Consider the following 21,812-nt stretch of genomic DNA (forward strand, 5'->3'; position numbering starts at 1 on the left):
GGCAAGAACTCTACCTAGTAGTAAAAAACAAGTTTTTCCCCTTGTAATACTTGCAAAAGTTTACAGTATGTGTTGGTGAGTGTGTTTCTTCAAGTAGGTGCTTGCTCTGTATCGTGTACACGTGTACCGTGTGATGCAGGGGCTGCTACGGTAAGTATGTTTTCCATGGAATAGAGTAAATAGCTAAAAAGCTCATGCATATGGCTAGAGTTTTCTACATACCAGCTTAAAGTGACACTTTTCATCTAAAAATTGGTGGCCCTTTTTTAAAATGAAATATTTTATTAGGTACAATATGAAACTTTGTTTCAATTATGCATTGTCAACTGATAGAAATAATGTACAAAGAATCTTAAATTACAAAATGATATAAATTCATGGAGTACTTTAGGATGATAGAGAAGCAAAGTAATGACCAAAGGCGTTAAAAACCTGTAACAGGAGGTAAGCATTTTACTAGTTTGAAGGTTTTAGGAGGTAGCCTAAGCAGGAGTTGTAGAAACCTTTGCTAAATATCTTGTGATTATATTTTAGAAAGTCACATGATCATTAGATTTCAGTTTCTTCATTTATAAAATAAAGAATTTACACTATATTAGGTCTCTTTCATTACTAAAATTTTATTATGAGTAAATGACATTTTACCATTTATATTTTCTCTCCCACCATTTTGCTTTTTCTGGCATATTCTTTTTATTTAATCCTGAAATCCTTTCTCTCAGTTTTTCCTCATGGTTTTTTATTTGTTTGGGAGTGGTACAGAAGATTGAATTTTTAGGCTTATGTTTGCTAGGTAATAACTCTGTTCTCTTTGTGAAATTAGAGTAAAGCATTAGCAATACACTGAATTTCAAAATAATTTTAGAGTTGAAGATATAGCTTGAGGGTGGGCAGAGTACTTGCCAAGGATGTACACAGTCCTGGTTTGATCTTCACTGTTGTTAGAGGTGTGGGGGTGTGGAGGGGAAAGCACTGGAAGGGAAAGGCAGATGATGCACACTTTAAATCCTAGCACTGAGGAGGCTGAGACAAGAGGATTATTAGCTCAAGGCTAGCCTGGACTACTTAGCAAGACTGTCAGAACAACACAACAGCAACAGCAGCAATAATAGCAAGTTTCCTAACAGGAGACAAAACAATCTATTACCTTATTTAAACATAGCAAAAAATAAGGTAGTATATACTGTTGGAATAAAAATATTAGAATTAGTCTACAATATAGTCCAAGGCTATTAATATCACATTTTCATCAAAAATACTTTTTGGAATTATTTTAACTCTTTTTGAATCATTTTTACTTTTTAAATAATGTCCACTTTATGACTGGAAGTAGAAATGTTTTTCACAGTGAAATGTCAGGCAATTTTTAATTAGATCTTTTGAAAATTGTCTTGATTTTTGTGAAAATAGACCTTTAATTTTTCACTATTATATCTGATTTATTCATGGTGTTAACATTCATTCATAATTAGATTCACTTCAAATTTTTATTTTGAGCATAATATCTCTTTGTTTTTCTATAAATCCTTTAACAAAAGAGTAAATCATCTGTTAGAGGCAGATAATTGTTCATTTTCAAAATAGCCTAGGTTCATTTTGAAGAATAATTTCTTACTGTAGTGAAGTTTTTCTGGATGCTAAATAATCTCAATTGTTAATTTGAAATTTAAACCTTAGAGATATATATCCACCGAATATCCTTTATTTTGATTCATGACTAGGTGATTTTTTTTTTCTTGGTCATATAGGAAAAATGCTTTGGTGGGTGCTAGGTGCTGGTGTTTCATGTCTCTAACCCTAACTACTCAGGAGGCTGAGTTCTGAGGATTGAGTGTCAAAGCCAGCTAGGGCAGAAAAGTCTGTGAGACTTTTTTTGTTTTTGGCTGAGATGATTGAACTCAGGACTGGGGCGCTGCCCTTGAGCTCTTTTTGCTCAAGACTAGCACTCTACTACTTTGAGCCAAAGCGCTGCTTCCAGTTTTCTGGTGGTTAATCACAGACTTTCCTGCCCAGGCTGACTTTGAACCATGATTCTCATATCTTACCCTCACCCTCTCAGTAGTTAGGATTACAGGTGTGAGTCTCAGCGTCTGGTTCTGTGAGACGCTTTACCTCCAGTTAACTACCAAAAAGCTAGAAGTAAAGGTGTGATTCAAGTGGTGGAGTGCCAAAAGTCAAGCCAGAATGCAAGGCCCTGAGTTCAAGCCCTACTTGCAGGTACCTACACACAAAAACATAGTACTTGGCACCATATTTTTAAAAGTCCTTAGTCCCTTTTACATGAAATTTGTTTTTAAAATTGCCACTGTGGCTCAAGACGTAGTAGAGTGCTAGCCTTGAGTAAAAAAGAAGTCAGGGACAGTGCTCATGCCAAGCCCCAGGACTGGCAAAAAAAAAAAAAAAAAAATGTTGTTTATCTGCAAACAGTGGTAATAGTTACTGATAATTTTGGTTGCTGGTGTGTTAAAACAAAACCTTGGTCTACAAATTGAACAATCTTTTATTTCCATATGTGTTGTCACTAATTACAGTAATAGTTAAGATTTTTTTCACAAACAATTTTTGCTTATTTGCATATTTAAAATATTTCTAGTCATCTGATTTCCTTTACCCCAGGAGTGGAATGAGACAGGTTTTGCTACTAAATGTAGCTTAGGTTAGCCTCAAACTTAAAATCCTCCTGCCTCTGCTTCCTGAATGCTAGGATTAAAGGTGTCTAGCAACATACCTGCCTCAGTCATCTGATTTTATGTATGTTAAATTGTAAAATAACTCCTATCAGTATTGTTAGTTGAATAATTGCTTGAGTTCATTGTTATTTCTCCAAAGATTAATATTCTAAAAGGCTTAAAATTGTCACATCCTCTTACAAAATAGAATTATTCTTGTTCTAAGATTTGGGGTAATGCGTTATTACAGTTAGCATATTAGAAGGCAGTGCATACACAGGAGTCATCACGAAGATACTGAATTTCTTTTTCAAAGAACTTAAGTAAAGTTTAAACTTTAAAGTTGCCTTCCAAAATTTAATAAAATTGTCATAGTCCTAATTATGGAATTTCAATTCCAAAATTTTAGAGTGAGGGTTTTTTTTTTTCTTATATTCTATATACAACCAATGTGGTTTTGTGAATGTTAGTGTACAGTTACAAGTCATCTGCTGACATGACCTTTGGACTGCCCCTCACTCTGTTCAGGTCAGGTGATCTCGCAATGTAGGTAGGTTTGTTACTAAAAAATATGAGAGTGGAGATGTTGAAATAATTAATATGCTTATACCAAATATGACTATTCTTATGTAATAGATCGTACAGTGAATTCTTTTTTTTAAAAAATATTTATTTTTATTTTATTTTATTTTACAAGTCCTGGGCTCTTGGACTCAAGGCCTGAGCACTGTCCCTGGCTTCTTTTTGCTCAAGGCTAGCACTCTACCTCTTGAGGAACAGTGCCACTGCTGGTCTTTTCTGTTTATGTGGTGCTGAGGAATCGAATCCAGGGCTTTGTGTATGCTAGGCAAGCACTCTCCCACTAAGCCACATCCCCAGCCCCTGGGTCACACTTTTGCCAAGGCTAGCCTAGACGGCATTTCACTCACATAGGTGTTCTGCCATAGCTATGAGGACAGGCACACACCACCTAGCTCAACTTTTTTTTCCTGTTAAGAGGAGAAAGGCAACCACATTCCCAGTCCTGGTACAGTGAATTCTTGATAAAGTTTCCCTGATACTTGAATTAAAACAAAGCCAAATCCTCTTCTTCTGTCCATCTACTTTTTGAAAATCTCTGTCAGTATTTTCTGTTCATGGTCCTTCATCAATTCACTTTTACTTAGTACTTTTTACAAATCTTTCTGGAGAAGAGTGTTGGGTTCAGAGTTGACTGAGAGTTGTAAGGGGTAAGAAAAGGGCATAGGTTCATTTTGACTGTGTGTTGCTAAGAAACATTATACTTTCGGTTTTGAAGATTAGAAAATCAGCTGTTGATAAACAGATTTTTAAAAGATGTCAGAGAAGAAATAAAAAATATCTAGCAAATCAGATTAAATGTATGCTCTCTGCTTTTAAGGTGGTGGTAATATCATAATTTAAGATGAGAAATTTGACGTTACTTTTTTTAATTAACCTACTCTAATCAATTTATAAGTGAACCCTAGACAAGGAGGTATTCAGCTAAAGAAAAATGATGTTTCACTTAGTATGGCAGAATAAATTATTTGAATGATTATTAATGCTATTATACTTAACATCAGAAAGCTTTGACATTTTGAAGAAAATTTAAACAAGTTGTGATAGAATTGCATTTTGCTTCAGGTGGCTAATTTGTTATATACTTGTTACCATCTAGTATACATATGAAATTAATATTAAAATCCAAAAATATATGTGAGAGTATTGGATGCCATCTAAAGATGTGCTGTAGCTACACAGCTTAAATATTTCAGGATATTTGGGTGTGTATACATTTTTTCTTTGTGTTTCGCTGTATTAAAATTCTCCAGAGAACATGTAAAGAAGAAAAAGTATAATACCTTGTAAGGTTGCAATTTAAAAATATATCTTAAACTATGTATTTAAGGACTTGGCTTTGGCATAATTTCAATTGGCCAAATTTCCTTAATCAAAGTAAAAGTAGAACACCTTTAGACTTCAATCTGTTAGATATAGAGAATTATGGTAGGTAGTCCAGTTAATTCTTGTTTTAAAATTATGTTATCAGCAATATCTATAACTTTTTTTATTTTTAGTAAGGAAACTTGATAACAAAAGGTGACATTAGGAAATATCACACGGTATGAATTTATATACTGAAAGGCCTAAGATTTGCAGTGAATATTCCTTTTTTTAAAAATTATAACTTGATCTTCAGATTTAGCTGTCCAGATGTTCTTTCTTTTAGGATTTCCTGTGCTCTTCAAAACCTTCCTATAGCAGAAGTCTGATGTTATCCTTATTTTCCCCTTAGTATTCTTAAATAAAGAACTTTATAATACCTTTTAATTTCTGAAGTAATTTATGACATTGATCTTAAAGTACTTCCTTCTGCTGTTCCTAATACTATAGATTTGTTAGGCTTTTTCTAAGCATGGGCAGACTTTCTTAAAAAGAGTGGATGTATACTTCACCTAGTCATACCCCTTTGACTGCTGACAAGCCAGAATACGTTCATGCTCTCATTTCTCTGAAAAAACTAAGTATTGTAGGTAGATTTGAGTTTTAAGAGTTTTTGTGTGCCAGCTCATCTCATTTTTCAATTATTGACTCACATTTTCTTCCAGCATTCCATCATATTTTATGACTTGGGTACATTTCTGATTTGGGGCATATAATACCAATAATTAGCAAGTCGAATCTCTTGGTCTACTATTTAGTATAAGACTTAGGCTACAAAGATCTTATGGAGTCATGGGTAGAAAATAAGATACAAGAAATTATTGCAGACGTTTAACTTTTAAATTGCAGACTATCGGTGGTCCATGTCAAGTCATAGTTCACAAGTGGGAGACTCATCTACAACCACGATCAATAACCCCTTTAGGTATGGGCATTAACTGCATCTGTTTGAGGCATATGCGTAAAGTTACTAATGCTGCTCAGTGGCTTAGTGGGATTGAGTAAATTTTTATTCTAAAGTTTAAAGGCAATGCATTGCCAATACTACAAATTTCACTTGCATTTCGTGGATCTTACTTTCAAAGCTAAACAGTTCTTAATTGCCTTTCTTTATAAACCTTATTAGAAATGCTTGCTTATTTTTATTTTGGGGATTAGATTAATTTACTATGAAATACTCATTTTTTCAGTGGATGTAGTTAGAAAAATTATAAGATAACATTCTTCTTGACTGAGCATTCACGGCTTTGATTGTAGAGAACATTTGAGGACATAATCCTAAACTAAAACTCTTTGGGTAGTAATAGAGTAAATTATCTTATTTTTTTTAATTAAGTAGTTGTTCAAAGAGGTCTTATTTCCCTAAGTCAGGTTATAAGTACTGTTTTTATTTCAACACTAGTAAACTTAAATTTTAATGAACACATTTAAATTTCCTTGTTGTATTTGACATTCTTCTTAGTTCATTTAATTCCTTCCTGGCTAGCTGTAATTCACTTTTTTTTGTTTTGTTTTTGGTGCCAATACTAGGGCTTAAACTCAGGGTCTTGGAGCTGTCCTTCAGCTTTTTCACTCAGGAGTAGTGCTCAACCACTTGAGCCACATCTCCACTTCTACATTCAAAAAAATTTTTTTTAGTTTTCTTGTGTCTAAAAATGGCAATTTCCCTTTAATTTCTTTTTTTTTTTTTTTCTTAGTGTGTGTGTGTATGTTGGTCCTGGGGCTTGAATGCAGGGTTTGGGTGCTGCCCTGAGCTTTTTGGCTCAAAGTTAGTAGTGCTCTACCTCCACTTCTGGGTTTTTGGTGGTTAATTGAAGAAAGAGTTCCATGGACTTTCCTGCCTGGGCTGGCTTTGAACTATAACCCTCATATCTCAGATTCCTGAGTAGCTAGGATTACAAGCATGAGCCACTGGTGCCCAGTCATATTTTTGAATTTCCCTTTCCAGATTGAAAATTGAATTTTTAGTTTATTTATATGCATTAAATCCCCATGTGTATTCATCTGTAAATTGACTCATTGCTGAAAAATACATATTTTAGTTCTTAGGTCAAGTTAAAATTTGAAGATAATAACTGACTTGACTAGTTAGTAGCTTAGATTAGAAACAGTAGAAGTTTCTGCTTTTCTCTGTATCAAGGACACATTTTATTGAAACAAATGTCTCATTCCACCTTCTATTGGATTTTCTTTGTATATGTTTTAATTCATTTTTATATTATACATAGAATTTTATGGGAGTGTTCTTAGGATTATAATAGTCCCATACTGAGGTTGGAACTTAATAGGTATTGAACATTTTTTAAAAAGAAATGATAATGTAAAGCATATTGTAGTTAAACATATTCTTGTATTGTGAGAATTTGAATTATTTTATTTCTGTTCCTTTAGAAAGAAATTTATTTTATAATTTTTGGAAATGCAACTGTTAAACTTAAAGGCTTATATAATCCATCCCAGAGAGTCTTTATTAGGAACTATGAAAACATCTTGACATTTCAGTCTTGTTTAAAACTAAGCTGAGAAGAGTAGTAGAAGAAAAGCTAATTAGTATATTACTTAGAGATGGGGCTTTGCAGCTTTTCTCATTTAATTGAACTGTTAGAAGGGAATATGGTAGCACTTATTCTTTGATTGCTAGGTCCTCACAGCTCTGTATGTACAGGTAAGTTTATCTCGTTTGTAAAGCTTTTAGCCAGCTTTAAAGAATAGTTGAGGGTGAGGACAATCACATGTTAGATAAGTTCAGGATTACACTACAAAAGAATAAGCATTTTAATTGTGCCAAGAGCTTTGCATGGAGTTACCATTGCCCTGCAGCTTGTTAGTCTCTGACATTGGTGGGTGTAAGACATGGTCCCTCTCAGTGCCTCAAGAGTATGTCTCTGAGGAGTTCTCTTTCTCTTCCTTATACAATGAAAAGTCACCCCAAATCATAAGAACTGCACTGCTTGCTAGCTTCTTTAAAAGGGAGTTCTTTAGTGAGGGCTACAATAAATATGCTTATTCACTTAAGCTGCTTAAAATCATAGATTGAATGTCTGAACAGTCCTTAAAGTAGGTAGTTTCTCAATTGTTTATTCTTTATGCCTCATGAGTGTTAACTAGAGTTTCTATTTTCCTTGAATTCTAGAAAGCGAAATTATTATTGATGATGGACAATTTGGAATTCACAGTAAGTAACACTGTTTTGAAAAAGTAGTTCTTAATGCTTTAAAATTTTAATCTTTTGATGCTTGGGTATGTTATAATTCTATATAATTCAAAAGTAGTTTTCTTTTCTTTTTGTGCCAATACTGAGGTTTGAACTCAAGATTTGGGTGTAACCCCTCAGCTCTTTTGTTCAAAACTAACACTCTATCACTGGAGCTACTACAGCTTCACTTCTGACTTTTTGGTGATTAACTGGAGATAAGAGTCTCATTGACTTTCCTACCCAGGCTGGCTTTGAACTGTGATTCTTTGATTTTAGCCTCTTGAGTAGCTAGGATTACAAGCATGAGCCACTGGTAACCCAACTCAGTACTATGCTTTTTTGATGAGGTAGAAATGCTAATTATCTGGACTAAATTAGTACATATGTTGAGTTTTGGTATTGTTCCCCATAAATAAGCAAAAATATTAAAAAGTATGAGAGTTCTTAAAGTTATAAACTTAGTATTTTGTACTTGTCTTTGAAAATGATATTAATGGTTCTAAACCTTTAAAGTGTGAAACATTACCATCAAACTAAAATTGTACATTTTGTGTTGTTTATGTACTTATGGTATAGCCAGATGTTCTAATGATTCTGGCAGTCTTTAAAAACTGATTTGTGGCTCATGCCTTTTATCCTAGGTACTTTTCAGGAAGCTGAGAGCTGAGGATAAGAGTGTGAAGCCAGGTTGGGCAGGCATATCTGAAAGACTTTTATCTCCAATTAACTGTAAAAAGTGGGAACTGGAGGTGTGGCTTTAGTGGTAAAGTGCCAGCTGTGTGCAAAAAAGCTGAGTGAGAACTCAAAGCCCCAAGTTTAAACCTCAGTACTGATAGACACCAAAACAAATAGAAGACCTCCCCCAAAGCTTATTAGTAGAAATCCAAAATATGTTTAGAATATTGCATAAAATTTGTCTGCTTTTTTTTTCTTCATTGAATGATGTAATTCTCAGAATTCAGCTTTGCTTCAGCAATTGAAATTCTCAGTGCACCAAAGTTACCATGCTAACTTGCATTCTCAGTTTAGACACCTTAGGAATCAAAAGGTGAAAAGGGGGTTAGTGGAATATGTGCTTATACTAACTCTGAACCAGAGACACATTGCTGTCATACTCAGGAAGGAATGAGGCCTAAATATTTTGGTTGTGATTTTACTGTGTACATATGTTTATACACATCAGCCATGTATATGGTCTTGTAGTATTTAAGGCATTAAAGTTTTCCTTGATTTCACTTTAAACAATTGCATCAAAGTCTACTTGAATAAATTTAGTATTTTTTAAAGTCTTGCTCACTTTCATTTACAAAAACAATATTTATGCTACATGGTTTTGGAGAGCTTTCTGGAGGAATTGTTTTCTCATTTCAGCTGTAATGAATGTCATATCCAATATTACTCACTGTTTGTGGTTAGTATTTCTTCTTTTTCTATGTTTGAAATCCTAAATTCATCTTTAGTTACCTTTCGAGAAGGAAGCCATTTCTCTGACTTTGTCCGTTTTTTAAAAAAAAAACAGTTGTTTGAAATTTGACAGTTATTGAGTACTTGCCTAGGAAGAATGGAGCACTGAGTTCTGAGTTCAAACCCCAGTTCCACCAAAAAAAAATTTTTTTTTGGCCAGTCCTGGGGCTTGGACTCAGGGCCTGAGCACTGTCCCTGGCTTCTTTTTGCTCAAGGCTAGCACTCTGCCGCTTGAGCCACAGCGCCGCTTCTGGCCATTTTCTGTATATGGGGTGCTGGGGAATTGAACCCAGGGCCTCAAATATACAAGGTAAGCACTCTTGCCACTAGGCCATATCCCCAAGCCCCCCCAAAAATTTTAAAAGGATGAAAGGAATATAATAATTAAATGTTTAGAACTTACACTTAGAGAAGTTTCTTGATTTTCTTTTAAAGACCTATTAATAAAAAAGTATAGGTTCAAAACAGTTGACAGCTTCTCTAATATTCATGAATTATTTATTACTTGTGTGGGTAGGTATCTTCAAGTTAAACAGTGCTGATACAGTCATCATTATTGTTCCATTTGATTTGGGCAGGATGTTAATGTAAGAATACAGAATTGACTCTGTTTTATTTTTTTTACCTTCTCGTATTTCTCACCTCCAGCCATAGTGGCATAACAAATTTCTCAGCTAGTTATCTCATGTAGTACTTTGAAAATAAAATGGTGTGTGGGGGGTATTGGTTAGGTTTTAGAACCCATCTTGGAACATATGCTCTTTCTGAAATAGATGTGCATGAATTCAATAAGTAATTCCATTTTCTTCCTTTTTTTTTCTTTTGAGGGGGAAGTACTGAGGTTTGAATTCAAGGCCTCTTACTTACTAGGCAAGCAACTATTACTACTTGAGCCATGCTCCCAATCCTTTTGTTTTTACTTTGTTTTCAGATAGGATCTTATGTTTTAATCTTGTCCAGGCTGACTTCCCAAGTGCAATGTTCCTGTCTCCATCTTTTCAGTTTCAGGGATCATAAGCATGCACCACCATTCTGGCTGGCCTCAATAAGAACCTTTAAGTTGTTAAGGCATAATAATTGTTATAATTGTTAATAAATATATATGTATATATATATTACAATACTAGAGTTTAAACTCAAGGTCTTCTACTTATTAGGTAGAAGCTCTGCTACCTGATTTACATAGCCATTTTTTTTTTTTTTTTTGGCCAGTCGTGGGCCTTGGACTCAGGGCCTGAGCACTGTCCCTGGCTTCTTCCCGCTCAAGGCTAGCACTCTGCCACTTGAGCCACAGCGCCGCTTCTGGCCGTTTTCTGTATATGTGGTGCTGGGGAATCGAACCTAGGGCCTCGTGTATCCGAGGCAGGCACTCTTGCCACTAGGCTATATCCCCAGCCCTACATAGCCATTTTTGCTTTTTTTATTTTTGAGATAGGGCCTCCCTTCTGTGCCTGGACTGTGATGGCTCACCATCCTCCTATTTATACTTCCTACATAGCTGGGATGACAGGTGTGCCACTGTGTCCAGCTCTTGCTGTTTGAGATGGATTTTGCAAATCCTGAGCTAGCCTCAAACTATGATCCTTCCAATCTTTACCACCTGAGTGGCTATGATTAATTATGTGAACTATCAAGCCCAGTTGTTACCTAACTTTCTTCTTACTTGTACAAAAGTTTTTTCCCAGTGTCTAATTTAAGACTGCCAGTATATTTGCTTGGGGGAAGAGTGCCAATGTTATATATAACCTGTGTATTAAAATGTGAATGAGCATAAATTGTCACTGTGTTTTTATTTCAAGACATGCATAATAATTATGATTCTTCATATTTACTTACCAGATGGTGTTGAAACTCTGGATTCTGGGTGGCTGACATGTCAGACTGAAATAAGATTACGTTTGCATTACTCTGAAAAACCTCCAGTCTCAATAACCAAGAAAATATTTAAAAAATCTAGATTTAGGTATGACCATGTGTTTTTGTTACATAGGTTATTTACTTTTACTAATGCTGTAGATTTCTGACCAATTTGGTTTTTAGATTTTAAGGATATAAACTAAACATAACACATCTGTCATATTTTCTAATAGTTACAGATTCTGTAATAGTGACTTGCTTTTTTTCCAAAAACTACTGTTGTTACACATACTTGTTTTAGTCTTTTGGGTACTGAGGTTTGAACTCAGGGCTTCATACTTGCTAGACAGGTGCTTTATCACCTAACCATGCCTCTAGCCTACTTGGGTTAGTTTTGATCTCTAATTTAGAAACAGAAGTTTTCCTAATAAAGATATGTAGTTTCTAAGTTACTTTTATAGTTGTTGCCATTTAAACTTCCTAGTTTAGCAGTAAACAGTTCATTTTAAAACTTTTAACTGGAGGCTGGGGACATAGTTCCAAGTGGTAGAACACCTACCTGGCAAATGCAAAGCTGTAAGTTTAAACCCCATGATTGTGCCCTCATCTCTGCCCCCGATTTTTGTGTTAAGTGAGGAGAAAATGGCATATGGAGATACCCTTTAATTTCTAAAGAAAAATGGTTATTGGTGATTTAAAAATGAAATATTTTCCATGAAGGAATATGAAAGTTATTATAATAATTTCGGGTGCTTTTTGTTGTTGTTTTGGTAAGCCTGTATCAATGTTACAGATAGATGCAAAGCTCTGTAACTTTTTTTTCCCTCTGTGATGGTACCTTTGAGTGCCCTGGCTTCTTTAAGACTTAGGTAGTTTATTTGGAGTTTGGATATGTAACATAGATGACCTTGTCTGACAAAATGTCAGGGGTGATTTTAGTCATTTTCAGTAACTAAAAAGACATTGATTGTGCAGTCTTTTCAAGATATAGTCTGCAGACCATTAACGTTTTACTGTAGCTGTTTAAATATAGTACATACATATCCCAAGAATAGTGAGGGATGGAAAAGGTGGTTGTAGTTCACAGCATTGGCTGTGATGTAATGTATATATCTTGCCCTTGTGTCTGAAAAATGGAGATAATTGGATCATGTGGTTGATCAGTAAAGTCCATTAGACTTCAAAAATTCAAGCATTTGCATGTTATTTTAGTAGAAGTAAGTAAATTATGTGATAGCTATATTTTTTTTTATTAGAGTAACATCTTGATTAGCTTAGGATTTTTCTCCCCTGGGTTCCAGTTAAGGAATTGGTATGGGGGGGGGGGTAGAGATTTGGAGGACTGTAGTTTGAGGCCTACCTGAACAAAAAGTTAGCATGGTGGTTAACATTTGTAGTTAATGCCAGCCATAGGGATGCATAGGTAAGCGGATTGTGGCCTGAGGTCAGCCCCAAGCAAAAATGTAAGACCCTTGCTAAAAACCAACTAAAGCAAAAAAAGAAAGAAAAGTCATTGGACATGTCTCAAGTGATATTGCTCTTGCTCAGAAGAGGCAGGACCCTGAATTCAAACCCTGTACTCCTTCACACAATCCCCCCTTAAAAAACATTTCTTAATGTTAAAGGCTAAGCATCTGAAGTAGCCAGTTACAATTGGGATAATAGTAAATTCCTCTTTGAATTTGTTGAAAAACAATAATGAACTAAAACAACCTTTAATTTTAGTAGGTATAATGAACATTTATATCATTTTAATATCTTGCTAAAATTTCTGTATGTAGATAAACCTAAACACACTAAATATCTTAACCTGCATAGTTTGTGTAGTCTTTGTTAATGTATTATTTTGTTATTAAGCATATTGGTGGAACACTTAAAATTTTCTCTGTGTCACTTTGACATTTCATTATTTTCCCTTGTTTTGTAGGGTAAAGCTTACACTAGAGGGTCTGGAGGAAGATGACGATGATAGGGTATCTCCCACTATTCTTCACAAAATGTCCAATAGTCTGGAGATATCCTTAATAAGTGACAATGAGTTCAAGTGCAGGCATTCACAGCCAGAGTGTGGGTATGGTTTACAGCCTGATCGTTGGACGGAGTACAGCATACAGACAATGGAACCAGATAACCTGGAACTAATCTTTGATTTCTTTGAGGTGAGTCTTTATTTCAGTGAGGGAGTTGACAATGAGACATGAGCTTAATATGTAGTTTGCTTTATTTTAGTCTAACTAGCATAATGTGACCCATATATATACACATATATATGTTATTTTTAAGATTTTTGCTACTTAAAAAGCTTGGAGTTAGTGTTATCAGGAAAAGAGCTGCTGCTGCGAGGAGATGAGTGGAGGCCAGGAGCTGGTACCTGCCTGGAATCTCAGCTTTTCATGAGATAGAGGCAGGAGGATCATGGTTCAAGGCTATAAACATGGCAAAATTAGTAATGAAATCCTATGTGAAAAACAAACCAAAGAATAAAATAGAATGGGGGCTGGGAATATGGCCAGAATAAAATAGAATGAGGACATGACTCAAATGGTAGAGTTTCAATTTTTTTTTTTTTTTTTTTTTTTTTTTTTTTTTTTTTTTTTTTGCCAGTCCTGGGCCTTGGACTCAGGGCCTGAGCACCTTCCCTGGCTTCTTTTTGCTCAAGGCTAGCACTCTGCCACTTGAGCCACAGCGCCCCTTCTGGCAGTTTTCCGTATATGTGGTGCTGGGGAATCGAACCCAGGGCCTCATGTATATGAGGCAAGCTCTCTCGCCACTAGGCCATATCCCCAGCCCTAGAGTTTCAATTTTTTATTAGCAGACTCCAGATGGAACTCTGAGTCTGCAAACAAACAAAAACAAAATGGAAGTATATAACCAAGAGAACTAAAGTACAGTTGACATTTTAAAGACATTTCAAGACTAAATGTCAGTGCCTAGTAAGCCATCTAAATACAAATGAATGGTATTGTATAATTCATTATTAATAATATATTTTTATTTAAGCCAGAGGTTATATATTAACTCACAAATTCACCAAAAAAGCTTCAGATCCAGGGTCTTGTGATGTTTCCTGGACTCCTCTTACCTTTCAGCTTCATCTGGTGACAGAGTGACTGCCAGTAGCTCAGGCCTGCATCTTGGCACACATAAGTACCGGCAGCCCTGGCCTTTCAGGTCTTGGTGACTGTGTGTATGTCTGAAGCCTGTAACTCCTGTTCCAGGAGATAGGCTCTGACTGCCCAGGGGAGGGAAGAGTACTTTATTATATAATAACCCATCAAAACCAATAGCTGTGTGAGAGAGATAGCTCCCAAAGGAGAGTATCATTTATTTATTTAAAGAATAAAGAAACAATCTAAATTACTTGAGTGTACTATTGTAATAATGGTTCAGGATTTTTCTCCTTTTGGGAAGCTGGAGGAGCAATGGGGGCAGTGAAGTCCAGGTTGGCCTTGGGTTCCCAATTCTCTCTCAGCCTCCAGCTGTCTTTCTTTCTTTCTCTGGTGTAGATTCTGAGTTGACTTTAAAGACTTCCTTGATCCTTACGTTGACAATGTTTAGGAACTGAGTATTGCAAACCTAATTTTTCAGGAAGATCTCAGTGAGCCCGTAGTTCAGGGTGATGCCCTTCCTGGCCATGTGGGTACAGCCTGCCTTTTGTCATCCACCATCGCTGAGAGTGGTAGGAGTGCTGGGGTCCTTACTCTTCCCATCATGAGCAGGAATTCTAGGAAAACAATTGGCAAAGTACGAGGTAAGTTGGGAGAAGCAAATAAGCTAAGATTAAGTTTAAATTTTCTTTGGCCTTAGATTGAGTATTTGAAAATAGCAAAAATTACTAGCTTGGCCTTAGATTATTAACTAGTACAGTATTGATTAAAGGAACATGTGTATTGAACTTTTGGAAGCCTTTGCAATTTTGATGTGATTTTCTTTTTCTGTATGATGTAAGTTGATAAAACTAGTTTGTTTAAGTGTTGTTGCTCAGAATTTCATTGAGTTTATAATGACCTTTAAAATAATTTCTTTTTTTTTTCTCTGAAAGTTGACTTTATCATCATTAAGCCATTGCCAGGATACAATTGTGACATGAAATCTTCATTTTCCAAGTATTGGAAGCCAAGAACACCATTGGATGTTGGCCATCGGGGTGCAGGAAATTCAACAACAACTGCCCAGTAGGTTGAGTATATGGGTGGAATAATGATGCTGTAGCTAAGGCTTGTTTAGCTTAATTAGCTTGACCTATTAAGGTCAGATGATACCTTTATTATTACTCTGTAAATTAAATATAGTTTGGTGATAAGGATCACCATTTCAAAGTACAGGCTCTGTCTTAAGGTTCTGGTCAGTCTTTTCTATAATTATGCTGAATTGATAAGGTGAAAATCATTAGAAGTAGGTAGCCAAAAGTGAAGGTTTGATCCAGAAAGCTTTTGTGGCTTCTTTATGTCTGTGTTCTTGCTTTTGCATGTTGTCCTCACTGAGTCTATTTCCTCTTCTTTTTTTTTATTTTAATTTTTATTGTCAAACTGATATACAGAGAGGTTACAGCTTCATACGTTAGGCATTGGATACATTTCGTGTACTGTTTGTTTGGTCAAGGTTGTTCCCATTGTTTTTCTGTTTTGAGCATCTATGGTTCTAAGAAATGGTAAGGAATATTAGTTCACACTTAAGCAATATTAGTTCAACCTAGGGCTGGGGATATGGCCTAGTGGCAAGAGTGCCTGCCTCATACACATGAGGCCCTGGGTTCGATTCCCCAGCACCACATATACAGAAAATGGCCAGAAGTGGCGCTGTGGCTCAAGTGGCAGAGTGCTAGCCTTGAGCAAAAAAGAAGCCAGGGACAGTGCTCAGGCCCTGAGTCCACGCCCCAGGACTGGCCAAAAAAAAAAAAAAAAAACAACAATATTAGTTCAACCTAGACCTCATCAGAAACATGCCCTGCCTATTGTTTTAGCAAATTATTTTGTAAAGTTTTTTAAAATTATACAGGTTAAGGGGCTGGGAATATGGCCTAGGGGCAGGAGTGCTTGCCTCATATACATGAAGCCCTGGGTTCTATTCCTCAGCACCACATATATAGAAAACGGCCAGAAGTAACACTGTGGCTCAAGTGGCAGAGTGCTAGCCTTGAGCAAAAAGAAACCAGGGACGGTGCTTAGGCCCTGAGTCCAAGGCCCAGGACTGGCAAAAAAATTAAAAATAAATAAATAAATAAAAATTATATATATATACATACACACACACACACACACACACACACACACACACACACACACACACACATATACAGGTTACAACTTTTTGATGTAGGCTTCCTTTTTTTTGACCAGTCCTAGGCCGTGAACTCAGGGCCTGAGCACTGTCCCTGGCTTCGTTTTTGCTCAAGGCTAGCACTCTGCCACTTGAGCCACAGCGCCACTTCTGGCCATTTTCTGTATATGTGGCACTGAGAAATCGAACCCAGGGCCTCACGTATACGAGGCAAGCACTCTTGCCACTAGGCCATATCCCCAGCCCTAGGCTTCCTTTTTTTTAGAGCTATGTCATGATAGCTTTTGGGTCTGGTGCAAAAAAAAAAAAAAATCCATAAAATAAATCCACTTACCATTTAAATAAGTTTTCTTTTCCCTTTCCCTTGTTCTTAATGGGATTTTCATTGTTCTAGTTGGGTGCAGTAGGTCCTTCCCCTGGGGCATATGTTGGCTATTCCATAAGGATTCAGGCTGCCTTGGGCAGCAAGTAAGGCCCTGTCTGATGAATAACAAGAGCAAAAGGTCTGGGTATGTGGCTCAAAGTATAAAGGGCCTGCCTATGAAGGGCAAGGCCAGTTTTCATATTTCCATCCTATTGGTGTGTCCATCTTTTCCACTTCCCCACAGTGTGCCACTTTTCAGGCATCTAGAGGCTTCATTGCCAGAAATGAGCTTCTGTTTCTCCTGCATGTGCATGCATGAGCGTGTGCACACGCCGCTGTGCACATGCCCACATGCATATATACCGGTACTGGCTTTTGAACTCTGACTCCAGCTCCTGCTTATCATTTTGCCTAGCTTTTTTGCTCAAAGCTAATGCTCTACTACAGGAACCACAGTTCTACTCCTGGCTTTTTACTGGTTAGTTTGAGATAAAGGTCTCAGGGATTCTTCTGCTTTGGCTGGCTTCAAACTATGATTCTCAGATCTCTGCCTCCTGAGTAGCTAGGATTACAGGTGTGAGCCACTGGTGCTTGGCTCTATTTCTCTATTATTCATTCCTTAAAGGAGATTGTTCTTGCTTAATCAGTCACCTTGTCTCCAAGAAAATAAATCCATATGAGTTGTAATGCATCACATACTTGTTTTCAACTTATAAACCCTTAACAGTTGTTAGAGTTTGCTTTTCTGGAATAAATAAACCGGCCAAGTGTGATCATGGCCATATTTTGGGGATTACAAATTAGTGTCAAAGTAAAGAATAAGTACTGTTACTTCCATTGTTAATTGTATGTAGTTGACACTTTTACATTTGTTCCTTTTCTTCGGTTTGTGATAACTATGTTTTCTTTCTATTTCAGATTGGCTAAAGTACAAGAAAATACAATTGCTTCTTTAAGAAATGCTGCCAGCCATGTAAGTCTGACCTTTGTTGAAAGAACTCTGTATTGTTAAGGTATAGAAATGGGCCTCCAGGCAGTCACTCCCAGTTTGCATTAATAGGTGAAACGTGAACATGAATATGAAACATGTTTGTAAGTGAAGACAAAACAGCTCTTGGCATATATGTTTATAGATTCTTATGGAACATTTAAGCAATAGAATTATAACCATTTTTTATTTAAAAATTGTTATTGAACAAGAAAAACATTGCTGCTTATCACTGACTTCCACTAACTTGGCACTCAGGGCCTGAGGATTTTCCTAGCTTCTTTTTGCTTAAGGCTAGCATTCTACCTCTTGAGCCACAGCACCACTTCTGACTTTTTCTGTTTATGTGGTGCTGAGGAATCGAACCCAGGGTTCCATGCATGCTAGGCAAGCACTCTACTGCTAAGCCACATTCCCAGCCCCTTGTTTAGGTTTTAACATAGGCTTTACTTGGGGTAAAAGAGAAAGAATAATAATAATGATATACTTTGGTTAGAAATAGGTTGAAACTTTAAGTATGACATTAATTAGAACATTGCACATTTTGTATACTTACCAGTAATCTTATTCTGACTACTGAAATTCTTAGTTTTATATTCTTTAGATATATGGTGCACTAGATTGTTTTTCACATTTTTGTTTCCTTTCTTCTGCCAGGGTGCAGCCTTTGTAGAATTTGATGTACACCTTTCAAAGGACTTTGTGCCTGTGGTATATCATGATCTCACCTGTTGTTTGACTATGAAGAAGGTATCTTGAAACTCCTTTGTTTTTAAACTTACTGTAAAAAAGTCTAAAAACTAGGAAGTATTTTTAGTCATTTATGACATAGAGTTGGTCAGTTTATTTTCTTGATATTTCACTGCCAGTCTTTTCCTCACTTGAGTCCTTGGAATTTTGAGGGTATAGGGAGATATAACTTGATTTCTTGGAGTAATGTCTGTATTGCTGAATTTTCTTTTCCAGTTACTAATGAAGGGACTTTCTAAGTGGTTTATAAGGTAGTCTGCCACTGTCACTGTGATAATTGGGATGTGTTAATTTCTAGGATTTTTGTATATTTTGTTATACCATGTTAATTTTATGTAATTCCACTTCCCATCTTAAGATGCCTAAATGAGTATAGTTTTAATTTTTTTTCCCATCAGTTGTGAGACTTGAACTCAGGGTGCTAACCCTGAGCCTCTTTGTATGCAAGGCTAGCACTCTACATGAGCCACAACTCTACTTCCAGTTTTTGAGTAGTTAATTGGAGATAAGAGTCTCATGGGCACTTTCCTGCTAAGGCTGGCTTCAAACTGTGATCCTCAGATCCCAGCCTCCTGATTAGCTAGGATTGCAGGCATGAGCCACTGGTACCCAGCTTCAAGTTTAAATTTTTAAGCTGGCATCTTTCATGTAAAAACAGTTCATGTCCACTAGAAAAAAACATACAAGTAGTGTAGAAGATATAACTTGAAAGTTTGTCTTCCTTTCCCCCATTTCTTTGGTCTCACATATTCTTAATAGTTTCTTGTGTATCCTTCCAGAAAAAGTTTATGCATACGCAGGTTTGTACCAATATACATGAGTAAATATATCCATGCAATGGTTTTAATGTAATTGTTGGATTGATGATGATTTATTGGTGCTACCTTAATTCATTTTCTTGACATGGTAGCACCTCTAACAGTGTGACATTTGACATAGCATTAAAACCTTACTACAGTAGATTTGCTTGTCCAGGAAACTTGGCAGACTAAAGTTCTTGTTAAATAGTACTGCTTATGGCTATTCAGGCAATTTTCATGGCAGTTTGTTTGGTGGCTGCTATTTTGAGTCAAACTTAAATATTTAAAAGTCTTAGAAAAGTTTAGAAACTTACAAACGAAGATTAATATTTCACAGTATTTGCATGTTGATTTCCTAGGCATGTAGCATGAATATGTGTCAAATAAAACAAAGGTGAAGAGTGCATGAAGGAAGTAGAGTAAATGACGACTGATATCCTGCTGTCTCACAACTTCCTCCCAGCTGCCTTTTATTTCTAGGCATCACTGCCTGAATTAAAATCAAGCCAGGAAATGCAGTTCTGGTAGAGTGCTTGCCTAGCATGTGCAAGGCCACAAGGTTGATCGGAGCACTAGAGAACAAAAGAAAATGCCAAACTAGAAGAGCTGGGAGGTAGTGTTAGATACAAAGGGCTTTTATGCATGGCAATCATGATGCCTACCTATAACTATACTTACATAAGTAAATTGAAACTATTGGCTTATGTAATGGAAACATTTATTAATAAAGAAATAGAGTCCATTTTTTTCTTTCTTCTTTAATAGAAATTTGATGCTGATCCAGTCGAATTGTTTGAAATTCCAGTAAAAGAATTAACATTTGACCAACTCCAGTTGCTAAAGGTACTAAGAGTAGCATGCCATGAGAGTGTTCCATTGGCTTTTGTACTCTGTATAATGTAATCATATACACACGACTGAATATATATTCAGCATGTACAGATGAAGGGAAGGATGTGCTGATGTTTGTGCTGATTTGACTTAAACCATCCAGGCACTAACTAGGCCTGACTATGTTCATTTAGCCTCTGAGATCTAAAAAGAGCTGGTCTGTCTGGGGTGGTATGGCTCCAGAAACATTTGTCTAGATGTCTAACAGACATGCATCCCATTGATTTTTGCATTCACAAAGGTGCTTTGCATTAGAGATAGCCCTTCACAACCATAATCTTAGGTTGCTTACTGTCTTGAGTAGCCCTTTCTTATAAAAGCCCTCTAGTTTACAATAAGCCTTTTAAATGTGATAGTTGGGATGTGTTAATTTCTAGGATTTTTGTATATTATGTTATACCATGTTAATTTTATGTAATTCCACTTCCCATTTTAAGATGCCTAAATGAGTATAGTTTCTAAATTAGGAGTTTTTATATTCTTTCCTACTTGCATGTTTGCTCATGGATTTGTTTGTATGTATGTATTACATATAGTGGTTAGTGCTTATTTTTATTAAACTGCTAATTCTACATTTTATTTTATAAGTCTTTTCTAATGTGCTAGGTTTTCAACTTAGTTTCATAAACTATCTCTTCAACTACGGCTTTTGCTAATTGTATTTTGTGTGTTTTTGGTTTTTAGCTTTCTCATGTGACTGCACTAAAATCTAAAGATCGGAAAGGTATGTACCAATATGGAAATATTTTTTCATTTTGTAATTAGCATTGTTTTTTTCTTATCCACATAAAAACATGAGCCATTTGAATGTAATTTCACTTTATGTGAAGGCTTTACATTTGTTTCAACTGAATATATTTCCTGTGTTAAGTAACTATTTTATTACAGATCCTTAGTCTGATCATCAGTTTTTTCTTTGACTTGAGCTTTTCATTTCCAGAATTTTAACTTGATTGTATTTTTCAGAACTTCTGTAGGATATTTTTGTATTCTTTATTGAATTACTCTTTCTTGTCCTGTCTTTTATTCAAATTTTGTTATTTATTTATGTATGGTAGTATGGAAGCTTGAACAATTGAGTCTTTTGCTTGCTAGGCAACAACTACTGAGCCATGACTCCAGCCTTACTCTGATCTTTATGTAGTTTTCTTATCTGGTATTTATTGATATCCTCCAGATTTCATTGATCATTCCTATAATCATTTATTTAATTCTTTGAGCCTTTATCCAGTTCACTATCATTGGTTTTATTCCTGTAACATTATTCATTTAGTTGAGGTACTGTTGGGTTTTGGGGGGGGGGGGGAGTTCTTTTTTTTTTTTTCCTATGATGGGATTTACACATATGAAGCCAAGCAATTGGAAATTTTAAATACTTGTTGTGTTTTAGTTGAAGTATCCTCAAAGCTCAGGCATGATTGAGGTGCTGTTTTTCACCATTGAACTGGGGTTCCAGTTCAGTAGCAAAGAATTAACCCAGGTTCTCAGAACACTGGGCTGGAATTACAGCACTGCTCAAACAAAGGATATCTAGCTGGAGACTCTTGTAAAAGAGTGCTTTCTGCTTCTGGGCCAACAACGTTCTTATTGAAAGTTCCCTTTTTGTGAT

The 21,812-nt window shown here is 36.0% G+C and overlaps 1 protein-coding gene across 2 annotated transcripts in view; it reads left to right on the top strand.

Annotated features, from left to right (window-relative positions):
- The window catches only part of Gpcpd1 (glycerophosphocholine phosphodiesterase 1), a 50,853-nt gene that overhangs the window by 16,891 nt on the left and 12,150 nt on the right, over positions 1-21,812 (top strand). For both annotated transcript variants that reach the window (XM_048348834.1, XM_048348835.1), the window contains exons 5-14: positions 5,463-5,538; positions 7,747-7,788; positions 11,113-11,236; positions 13,058-13,289; positions 14,719-14,881; positions 15,173-15,305; positions 17,693-17,747; positions 18,420-18,512; positions 20,078-20,155; positions 20,888-20,927. In XM_048348834.1, coding sequence (XP_048204791.1) covers positions 5,463-5,538; positions 7,747-7,788; positions 11,113-11,236; positions 13,058-13,289; positions 14,719-14,881; positions 15,173-15,305; positions 17,693-17,747; positions 18,420-18,512; positions 20,078-20,155; positions 20,888-20,927 — 1,036 coding nt within the window. The remainder of the gene's footprint in view (positions 1-5,462; positions 5,539-7,746; positions 7,789-11,112; positions 11,237-13,057; positions 13,290-14,718; positions 14,882-15,172; positions 15,306-17,692; positions 17,748-18,419; positions 18,513-20,077; positions 20,156-20,887; positions 20,928-21,812) is intronic.

The sequence above is a fragment of the Perognathus longimembris genome, chromosome 6, assembly GCF_023159225.1.
Source record: "Perognathus longimembris pacificus isolate PPM17 chromosome 6, ASM2315922v1, whole genome shotgun sequence".
NCBI lineage: Eukaryota > Metazoa > Chordata > Mammalia > Rodentia > Heteromyidae > Perognathus > Perognathus longimembris.